The 11,735-nt window shown below is 42.9% G+C and overlaps 1 protein-coding gene across 3 annotated transcripts in view; it reads left to right on the top strand.

Annotated features, from left to right (window-relative positions):
* LOC139267431 (ADP-ribose glycohydrolase OARD1-like) overlaps window positions 1–11,499 on the top strand; it is a 45,356-nt gene extending 33,857 nt beyond the window's left edge. For all 3 annotated transcript variants that reach the window (XM_070885745.1, XM_070885746.1, XM_070885747.1), the window contains 3 exons: window positions 3,093–3,151; window positions 5,137–5,249; window positions 11,213–11,499. In XM_070885745.1, coding sequence (XP_070741846.1) covers window positions 3,093–3,151; window positions 5,137–5,249; window positions 11,213–11,315 — 275 coding nt within the window. In that variant the 3' untranslated portion in view covers window positions 11,316–11,499. The remainder of the gene's footprint in view (window positions 1–3,092; window positions 3,152–5,136; window positions 5,250–11,212) is intronic.
* Window positions 11,500–11,735: the final 236 nt, after the last annotated feature.

An 11,735-nucleotide genomic window follows, 5' to 3' on the forward strand; every position in this document is an offset into this window, starting at 1 on the left:
TTAAGTTCTGGACTATGGTCTCTGAATTAACTGTTTCATTCTCCATCCTAATGCAGAATTCCACCATATTATGGTCACTCTTCCCCAAGGGGCCTTGCACAATGAGATTGCTAATTAATCCTCTCTCATTACACAACACCCAGTCTAAGATGGCCGCCCCCCTAGTTGGTTCCCCGACATATTGGTCTAGAAAACCATCCCTTATGCACTCCAGGAAATCCTCCTCCACCGTATTGCTTCCAGTTTGGCTAGCCCAATCTATGTGCATATTAAAGTCACCCAATATAACTGCTGCACCTTTATTGCATGCACCCCTAATTTCCTGTTTGATGCCCCCCCAACATCACTACTACTGTTTGGAGGTCTGTACACAACTCCCACTAACGTTTTTTGCCCTTTGGGCATGATCTTATTAAATAGTGGAGCAGGCTCGAGGGGCCAAATGACCTACTCCTGCTCCTATTTCTTATGTTCTTAGTCATTCACCGCCAGATCTGGCTGGACCACATGAAGCATTATCGGATCCTGCTGTCGTCTGTCAAAATTGTTCACTATTCCAGAATCATTTTGGAATGCAAAGATGAACACCGGCTTCTATTCTCCACTGCTAACCATCTTCTTAAACCCCTCTCCCCTGTCTCATCCATCCTCTCCTGCAACAACAAATGTGAGGAGCTCATGGACATCTTTTTCTCTAAGATTCAGACCATCCGTTCAGCTGCATCTGCCACTTCCCTTCCTTCCCCTAGTCCACCAGGCCAAACTTCCTCTAAGTTTCTCTCTGCCCTAGCCCTGCTCACATCTTTCTCCAGTTTCTCCGATCTCCCTTCATGACCTCTCCGTGCTCACCTTGTCCATGAGACCTGTTTCCTGCTCCCTTGACCCTATTCCCACCAAATTGCTGACCACCCAACATCCTTTTCTGGCTCCCATGTTAGCTGACATTGTTAACGGTTCTTAGGTACTGTCCCCCTCTCCTTCAAATCTGCCGTCATCACCCCCTCCTCAAAAAAAAAACCCTTGACCCCTCTGTCCTTGCAAACCACATCCCCTTTCTTCTCCAAAGTCCTTGAACGTGTTGTCACCTCCCAAATCCATGCCCATCTTTCTCATAACTCCATGTTTGAATCCCTCCAATCACGTTTCCACCCAGCCACAGTAGCGAAATTGCTCTCATCAAAGTCACAAATTACGTCCTTTGTGACTGTGACAAAGGTAAATTATTCCTCCTCGTTCTTGACTTGTCTGCAACCATGGTTGACCACTCCATTCTTCTCCAATGCCTCTCCACCATCGTCCAGCTTGGTGGGACTGCACTCGCCTGGTTCCATTCTTATCTATCTAATTGCAGCCAGAGAAACACCTGAAATAGCTTCTCGTCCCGCTCCCACATCGTTACCTCTGGTGTCCCCCAAGGATCGATCCTTAGCTCACTCCTATTTCTCATCCACATGTATGCTGATGACACCCAGCTCTACCTCACTACCGCTTCTTTCCACCCCTCCATGGTCTTTAACTTGTCAGACTGCTTCTCCGACATCCTGTTCTGGATGAGGAGATATTTCCTCCAAATAAATATTGGGAAGACTAAAGTCATTATTTTTGGTCCCTGCCACAAATTCCATTCCCTAGCCACTGACTCCATCCCTCAGCCTAACATTTGTCTGAGGCTGAACCACACTGTTTACAACCTTGGTGTCATATTTGACCCTGAAATTAGCTTCTGACCACATATTCGCAGCATAACTAAAACTGCCAATTTCCACATAAATAACATCGCCTGGCTCCACCCTTGCCTCAGTTCACTCACTGCTGAAACCTTCATCCATGCCTTTGTTACCTCGAGACTTGGCTATTCCAACGTGTTCCTGGCTGACCTCCCACATTCTACCTTATGTAAGCTTGAGGTCATCCAAAATGCGGCTACCCGTGTCCTAACTCACACCAAGTCCTGTTCACCAATTACCCCTGTGCTCACTGACCTACATTGGCTCCCGGTTAAGCAATGCCTCGATTTCAAAATTCTCATCCTTGTTTTCAAATCCATCCATGCCCTCGCGCCTCCCTATCTCTGTAATTTCCTTCAGCCCACAATAAACCAAAAGTGGGCAGAGGAAACACTACAAGGACACCCTCAAAGCCTCCCTGATAAAGTGCAACATCCCCACCGACACCTGGGAGTCCCTGGCCAAAGACTGCCCTAAGTGGAGGAAGTGCATTGGAGAGGGCGCTGAGCACCTCGAGTCTCATTGCCGAGAACATGCAGAAATCAAGTGCAGGCAGCGGAAAGAGCGTACGGCAAGCCTGTCCCACCCTCCCTTACCCTCAATGACTATCTGTGCCACCTGTGACTTGGACTGTTTAGCCACCTAAGGACTCATTCTAAGAGTGGAAGCAAGTTTTCCTCGATTCCGAGGGACTGCCTATGATGACAATTCCCCCAGAGATAGACAGTTTCTTAACCGATAAAGGATTAAGGGGTTATGCGGAGTGGGCAGGAAAGTGGACCTGAGTCCATGATCATATCAGCCATGATCGTATTAAATGGCGGAGCAGGATTGAGGGGCTGCATGGCCTATTCCTGTTCCTATTTCTTATGTTCTTTTGTGTGCGCTCCTCTAAGTCTGCCCTCTTGAGCATCCCTGATTATAATCACTCAACCATTGTTGGGCGTGCCTTCTGTTGCCTTGGCCCTAAGCTCTGGGATTCCCTGCCTAAACCTCTACGCCTCTCTACCTCTCTTTCCTCTTTTAACACGCTCCTTAAAACCTACCTCTTCGACCAAGCTTTTGGTCTCCTGCCCTAATTTCTTATGTGGCTCGGTGTCAAATTTTTTGTCTTGTAATACTCCTGTGAAGCGCCTTGGCCATTTTACTACGTTAAAGGCACTATACAAATATAAGTTGTTGTTGAAAATTGACCAGATTATTAGTTGTTCTTCTGTTCCTTTTCCTCAAATCAGATTTCTATTTGCTAACGTAATGCGATGTATAATTTTAGTCATGTTGCTTTGTCATCAGATTGTTGCACCTTCTCTGCATTGACATGTTAACTAAAATCATAACTATTTTAATTGGTGATTTTCTTCACAGAAAAGAAGACCGGGGATGTGGCAGTGCTGCAGAAAGATCAGAGATACATTTACTATTTGGTAATGGATCCAACCATATTTTAGTCAATTGAGTATTACAGGAAAGATGTGATTGCACTAGAGAGGGTACAGAAGAGATTTACGAGGATGTTGCTGGTCTGGAGAAATTTAGCTATGAGGAAAGATTGGATAGGCTGTGTTTGTTTTCTTTGGAACAGAGGATGCTGAGGGGGGATTTAATTGAGGCATATAAAATTATGAGGGGCCGAGATAGAGTGGATAGGAAGGACCCTATTTCCCTTAGCAGAGGGTCAACAACCAGGGAGCATAGATTTAAAGTAATTGGTAGGAGGTTTAAAGGGGATTTGAGGGGAAATTTCTTTACCCAGAGTATGGTGGGGGCCTGGAACTCTGCATGAAAGGGTGGTAGAGGCAGAAACCCTCACCACATTTAAAAAAAATACTTGGATATGCACTTGAAGTGTAGTAACCTAAAGGCTACGGACCAAGAGCTGGCAAGTGGGATAGGCTGGATAGCTCTTTGTCGGCCGGCTTGGACACAATGGGCCACAATAGACTCCTTCCGTGCTGTAAATTTCTATGATTCTATGAGTAATGGGATTATTATTTAACATATAAATTATCTAAACATCACGGATGCAGAATTATTTGAAAAAGTACATTTTCACGGTTTTGGCATGAAATCAACAAAATTGTTGCTTTTGATGTTACATTTTCTTTGTATTTTTTCAAAATACAGTACACACCTTATAACAAGTTTGTGATATACCGTATATACTCGCGTATCCTACGATCTCACGTATCATGCGACCCCTAAATTTTCGTCCCCAAAACATGATTTTATCATATATCTTATGTATCATGCGAGTCACTTTTTTGAGATACTAGATGCCACTAGGCTAGGCTTTCAAACAAGTTTAATAAGTACCCAACACGTAACAAGTACCCTAACACATAACAACGATCGAATACAGACCTTAACAACCGAATCATGAAACATCGAGTGGATTCTGTTGTGAAAGCTGTTCGCGAATCGAACACCGATATAGCAATCATTCCAGCTGGCTTGACTAGCGTCGTTCAGCCACTTGACGTATCCATTAATAAGCCATTTAAAGACAATATAAGAAAGAAATGGAATGACTGGATGATGGAAGGAGAGAAATAATTTACGAAGGGAGGGAATATGAAGGCTCCGGATTTGCCTCCACTGTGTTTGCGGGTAAAAGAAGCATGGGCTGAGATAGATGGAGATTTGATTGTTAAAGCCTCTAATAATGCAGCAAACTTCAGAGGGAGTTGTGGGTGGCGATCTCTAGACCACAGCAAAGATACAGTACAAGTGACAATAGATGCTGCAATCCAGCCCAGGAGATACCTGCCGAGATTCAGCGTGGATACGGTCTGCTTAACAGCCTAACAGCCTAATCTTGGCCAGCACTTCACACCCGCAAATTTTGTATCTCGCGTATCATGCGACCCCCCAAATTTAGGTTACAATTTAGGTCTTCAAAAGTCGCATGATACGCGAGTATATACGGTACCTGCAAAAATGAAGTAACTGCTCTTCAATATTTTTGTTAATCAGAAGTAAAAATACAGCATTCAATCTCTTATTAAAAAAAAATAACAGTTTTCTTATGTGCTAGACTTGACTATAAACCCATCAATCTTCTGCTCGCTCACAGTTCTGTCATTTTATGTTTGTACAACCTTCATCTATTATTTGCTGTCAAACGAGGCTTTAATTTCTACTTGCATTTTGGTGCTTTTAGTTAATGATCTAACTCAAACGTGCCAACTTCTTGCTAAGTTATGAATATAATATAAAGCAGTTTAAAGTTGTAATATCTTCCTCATCTAACTGACTTTCTGATACTCATGTAATCTAGGTGAGCCAGTGCATTTGGGCACAAACCCAGGAACATCTCCACTTTAATACTTCCTAATCATCATTGCCTACCTCATTATGTGAGACAGTTACAGGGAGTTGCCTGAAATTAAGTGATTTGATTCTTCTACAGATCACTAAAAAGGTGGCATCAGATAAGCCAACTTATGATGACCTGCAGAGCAGCCTCAAGGCCATGAAGAACCACTGCCTGGATAATGAAGTCTTGCACATCTCAATGCCTAAGTAATAATGATGGAGAAGTTGAATTTGTTGCTTTTACTACAATTTTATCACAATTGTCTATTTGTTTTGTATTATAGATAAACTTGATTGTTCCAAAGTCTTCCTTTCTGGCCTGCAATCCTCAACCCTGCACAACTTCCAACTTTTCCAAAGTTGAACTGCCAGTATCCTGTCCTACACTGTTACCCATCACCATGTCCAAAGTAATGTGCACTAGCTTTCTGTTCTCCAGTGTACTAAATTTAATGCCTAATCCTCATCAGATTCCTCCACAATCTTGCCCACCCTATTTCTGCAACTTCCATTTATCTCTTTTCCCCTCTACACAACAAACAAAACTTCAATCCCCTGACTGTCCTTCTTTGCATTTCCGCCACTTTTCCTTTGAAATATAGAAACATAGAAAATAGGTGCAGGAGTAGGCCATTTGGCCCTTCGAGCCTGCACCGCCATTCAATGAGTTCATGGCTGAACGTGCAACTTCAGTACCTCATTCCTGCTTTCTCGCCATACCCCTTGATCCCCCTAGTAGTGAGGACTACATCTAACTCCTTTTTGAATATATTTAGAAACATAGAAAATAGGTGCAGGAGTAGGCCATTCGGCCCTTCTAGCCTGCACCGCCATTCAATGAGTTCATGGCTGAACATGCAACTTCAGTACCCCATTCCTGCTTTCTCACCATACCCCTTGATCCCCCTAGTAGTAAGGACTTCATCTAACTCCTTTTTGAATATATTTAGTGAACTGGCCTCAACAACTTTCTGTGGTAGAGAATTCCACAGGTTCACCACTCTCTGGGTGAAGAAATTCCTCCTCATCTCGGTCCTAAATGGCTTACCCCTTATCCTTAGACTGTGTCCCCTGGTTCTGGACTTTCCCAACATTGGGAACATTCTTCCTGCATCTAACCTGTCTAACCCCGTCAGAATTTTAAACGTTTCTATGAGGTCCCCTCATTCTTCTGAACTCCAGTGAATACAAGCCCAGTTGATCCAGTCTTTCTTGATAGGTCAGTCCCGCCATCCCGGGAATCAGTCTGGTGAACCTTCGCTGCACTCCCTCAATAGCAAGAATGTCCTTCCTCAGGTTAGGAGACCAAAACTGTACACAATACCCCAGGTGTGGCCTCACCAAGGCCCTGTACAACTGTAGCAACACCTCCCTGCCCCTGTACTCAAATGCCCTCGCTATGAAGGCCAACATGCCATTTGCTTTCTTAACCGCCTGCTGTACCTGCATGCCAACCTTCAATGACTGATGTACCATGACACCCAGGTCTCTTTGCACCTCCCCTTTTCCTAATCTGTCACCATTCAGATAATAGTCTGTCTCTCTGTTTTTACCACCAAAGTGGATAACCTCACATTTATCCACATTATACTTCATCTGCCATGCATTTGCCCACTCACCTAACCTATCCAAGTCGCTCTGCAGCCTCATAGCATCCTCCTCGCAGCTCACACTGCCACCCAACTTAGTGTCATCCGCAAATTTGGTGATACTACATTTAATCCCCTCGTCTAAATCATTAATGTACAGTGTAAACAGCTGGGGCCCCAGCACAGAACCTTGCGGTATCCCACTAGTCACTGCCTGCCATTCTGAAAAGTCCCCATTTACTCCTACTCTTTGCTTCCTGTCTGACAACCAGTTCTCAATCCATGTCAGCACACTACCCCCAATCCCATGTGCTTTAACTTTGCACATTAATCTCTTGTGTGGGACCTTGTCGAAAGCCTTCTGAAAGTCCAAATATACCACATCAACTGGTTCTCCCTTGTCCACTCTACTGGAAACATCCTCAAAAAATTCCAGAAGATTTGTCAAGCATGATTTCCCTTTCACAAATCCATGCTGACTTGGATCTATCATGTAACCTCCTTCCAAATGCACTGCTATGACATCCTTAATAATTGATTCCATCATTTTACCCACTACCGATGTCAGGCTGACCGGTCTATAATTCCCTGTTATCTCTCTCCCTCCTTTTTTAAAAAGTGGGGTTACATTGGCTACCTTCCACTCGATAGGAACTGATCCAGAGTCAATGGAATGTTGGAAAATGACTGTCAATGCATCCACTATTTCCAAGGCCACCTCCTTAAGTACTCTGGGATGCAGTCCATCAGGCCCTGGGGATTTATCGGCCTTCAATCCCATCAATTTCCCCAACACAATTTCCCGACTAATAAGGATTTTCCTCAGTTCCTCCTCCTTACTAGTCCCTCCGACCCCTTTTATAACTGGAAGGTTGTTTGTGTCCTCCTCAGTGAATACCAAACCAAAGTACTTGTTCAATTGGTCCGCCATTTCTTTGTTCCCCGTTATGACTTCCCCTGATTCTGACTGCAGAGGACCTACGTTTGTCTTTACTAACCTTTTTCTCTTTACATATCTATAGAAACTTTTGCAATCCGTCTTAATGTTCCCTGCAAGCTTCTTCTCGTACTCCATTTTCCCTGCCCTAATCAAACCCTTTGTCCTCCTCTGCTGAGTTCTAAATTTCTCCCAGTCCCCAGGTTCGCTGCTATTTCTGGCCAATTTGTATGCCATTTCCTTGGCTTTAATACTATCCCTGATTTCCCTTGATAGCCACGGTTGAGCCACCTTCCCTTTTTTATTTTTACGCCAGACAGGAATGTACAATTGTTGTAGTTCATCCATGCGGTCTCTAAATGTCTGCCATTGCCCATCCACAGTCAACCGCTTCAGTATCATTCGCCAATCTATGCTAGCCAATTCACGCCTCATACCTTCAAAGTTACCCTTCTTTAAGTTCTGGACCATGGTCTCTGAATTAACTGTTTCATTCTCCATCCTAATGCAGAATTCCACCATATTATGGTCACTCTTCCCCAAGGAGCCTCGCACAACGAGATTGCTAATTAATCCTCTCTCATTACACAACACCCAGTCTAAGATGGCCTCCCCCTAGTTGATTCCTCGACATGTTGGTCGAAAAAACCATCCCTTATGCACTCCAGGAAATCCTCCTCCACCGTATTGCTTCCAGTTTGGTTAACCCAATCTATGTGCATATTAAAGTCACCCATTATAACTGCTGCACTTTTATTGCATGCACCCCTAATTTCCTGTTTGATGCCCTCCCCAACATCACTACTACTGTTTGGAGGTCTGTACACAATTCCCACTAACGTTTTTTGCCCTTTGGTGTTCTGCAGCTCTACCCATATAGATTCCACATCATCCAAGCTAATGTCTTTCCAAACTATTGCCTTAATTTCCTCCTTAACCAGCAATGCTACCCCACCTCCTTTTCCTTTTATTCTATCTTTCCTGAATGTTGAATACCCCTGGATGTTGAGTTCCCAGCCCTGATCATCCTGGAGCCACGTCTCCGTAATCCCAATCACATCATATTTGTTAACATCTATTTGCACAGTTAATTCATCCACCTTATTGCGGATACTCCTTGCATTAAGACACAAAGCCTTCAGGCTTGTTTTTTAACACCCTTTGTCCTTTTAGAATTTTGCTGTACAATGGCCCCTTTTGTTCTTTGCCTTGGGTTTCTCTGTTGTAGAGAATTCCACAGGTTCACCACTCTCTGGGTGAAGAAGTTTCTCCTCATCTCGGTCCTAAATGGCTTATCCCTTATCCTTAGACTGTGACCCCTGGTTCTGGACTTTCCCAACATTGGGAACATTCTTCCTGCATCTAACCTGTCTAAACCCGTCAGAATTTTAAACACTTCTATGAGATCCCCTCTCATTTGCTTCAGCCTTGATGGCAGCACCTTCAGCTGCTTTCTTTCTACTCTCTGCCGCTATCTCCCTTTACTCATTTGTGCTTCCTCTTCTATTTCCTCTGAAAACTTGCCTAAAATCCATCTTTTTGACTAAGCTTTCAGTTATCTTTTTAGATCCCTCCCTCCATGCCTTGGCACCCATTTTCCTGTCTATTTCCATTGTGAAGCGCTTTGCGAGGGTGGGATGCATAAGAGCCAGAGTTGAAGGAACAAAGAGTTCTCAAGGATTGGATTAGGTTAGAGATAGTCCGGGGCAGGACCACAAATGGATTTTTACAAGGAGATGAAAATGTTAAATTTGAGCTATCAGTGGTATGAGTCACCACCAGGCTCAGAGAGATGAGTTCACCGCATTGTCTGAATCTATGCATTAAACATGTATATAGGTGAGAAAGACCATTCTCATCCCCTCAAACCACCTGTTGGCTAATCACAGAATACATGCAGAGCAACTATGAAGAAATCTTCAGAACAAACAATTCTGTCCTGGTCACCAGAGAGTGATAGTGTAGAGGATAAGGGAAAATATTTTAAAAATCAAACTGTGGAATCATTGGTGCTCTGTTCATACTGACTGTGAGCACAGATGATCCAATGAGAAATCACTATGGGTGTGGAGAGACTCTGTTCAGACTGATTTTGGTAGTTCAGCTGTATGCGAACAACTTCTTTTGAACAACCATTCAAAACTTTGAAGCTTAAAGAGAGTGGTGATGAAATTGGTGTTAAAATGAGTAAAATAAATAAACTGCCAGTTCTTTGGTTGTTATTTCTTTAGTTCACTAAAGATGTAGTTGTATTTACAAAGGAGTTGGTGGCAGCAGTGAATAGTGAAGCAAAATGTGCTAGAACCTAGTGAAATGTTGTTTGCCACATCAGCATTTGGTTACGAGGATTGTCAGTACATCAGCTATCTTGTATTACTGCAATTACAACATAGTGCTGATTTTTAATGGACCAGCTGAAAGGCATGATATAGATCAAATCATTTCATAAGAAGGCCTTGAGTAAAGAATGACACACACCGTGTGAGGAGCAATGACAGGACTAATAAAGTAATTGCATGGTATGTTAACACCTGAGTCATCCATTTGGGTTCTTGTGGGCATTCAGGACTCATCATAAAAATGCAGTCAGGCACTGATTTTTGGAATAAAAACAGGAATTGCTGAAATACTCAGCAGGTCAGGTAGCATTTGTGGAGAGAGAAACAGAGTTAATGTTTCAGGTCGATGACCTTTTGTCTGAACTGATTTTTGGGTTCCACTGGTTGAGTTTGCTTAATTCACGTCACAACATATGAATTAGGAGCAGGAGTAGGCCAAATGACCCTTCAAGCCTGCTCTGCCATTCAGTAAGATCATGGCTGATCTTCTACCTCAACTCTACTTTCCCACCCGATCCCCATAATCCCTCGATTCCCCTAGAGTCCAAAAATTTATCTATCTCAGCCCTGAATATACTCAACAATTCAGTATCCACAGCCCTTTGTGGTAGAGAATGCCAAAGATTTACCGCCCTCTCAGTGAAGAAATTCCTCCTCACCTCAGTCTTAAATGGCTGACCCCTTTATCCTGAGACTATACCCCCTAATTCTAGACTCTCAGCCCAGGGAAAACAACCTCTCAGCATCTACCCTGTCAATCCCCCTCAGAATCTTGTATGTTTCAATTAGATCACCCCTCTTTTACTAAACTCCAGACAGTATAGGCCCAATTTATTCAACCTCTACTTGGAGGACAAACCTTTCATCCCAGGGATCAATCTCGTGAACCTTTGTTGCACCGCCCCTAAGGCAAGTATGTCCTTCCTCAGATAAGAAGACCAAAACTGCAGTCTTTTAGCCTATAGACTGCTGGCAGGTTCAGAAAACTTCTGGGTGTTTGAGATGCCATCAGCTTTTTTTTCATGTTCACTGACTCCCATTATGTGTGTCATGCTCTACTAAAAGCCTGATTTGTTTCAGTCCATTGAGGCCCAAAACTCTAAAGATTGGCCTAATTATCTCAAGTTATCTCATCTGTTGATAACCCAATTGCAAGTAGGCCAGATAACTTGTGCATGGCACAACAGGTGTTAAATCCTTAATATGATGTACATTGGGATTCAGCAATTTTTCATTCTAATGGTGTTTATTTACCCGGGATCTGGCTTAACTTCATTGTTACGATAATTACTGTTTTCTCTGCAGGATCGGATGTGGACTGGACAACTTGGAATGGGACAAAGTTTCAGCGATAATTCAAGATGTCTTTAAGAACACAAATATTACAATCACTGTGTACACTTTGTGAGGATGTCTGTGTTACAATTGCAATATACTGTAAAAAGCACAAGTATCCTACACATAGTTTGAGCTATTGGGGATAGATGGGCATGAAATGGTGACTCAGGTTCTTTTTATTGGTTACCTGTTTGATTCCTATCATTTGGTGATTAAAGTTTGCTGCTTCTGTTGGCAGATCTTGAAACTAATAACTGAACAATTAATTGTTTTTTTTACGATGTATGTATATCAATAAGTTCATAAGACATCATGGGGTGAAATCCATCTCATAATGGAAAGCAGAAGAGGGCCTGTTGTTTAATCTGCTAGCAAAATCACCATACTTGCGAATCACAAATTTCAACTTGTGCATTCCCACAATTTATTTAATGAATTGATTTTTTTCAGAGAAAAACAAACATTTTGCATTTTTGCTACAGGAATTTCA

Source organism: Pristiophorus japonicus, chromosome 7 (assembly GCF_044704955.1).
Source record: "Pristiophorus japonicus isolate sPriJap1 chromosome 7, sPriJap1.hap1, whole genome shotgun sequence".
Taxonomy (NCBI): Eukaryota; Metazoa; Chordata; class Chondrichthyes; family Pristiophoridae; genus Pristiophorus; species Pristiophorus japonicus.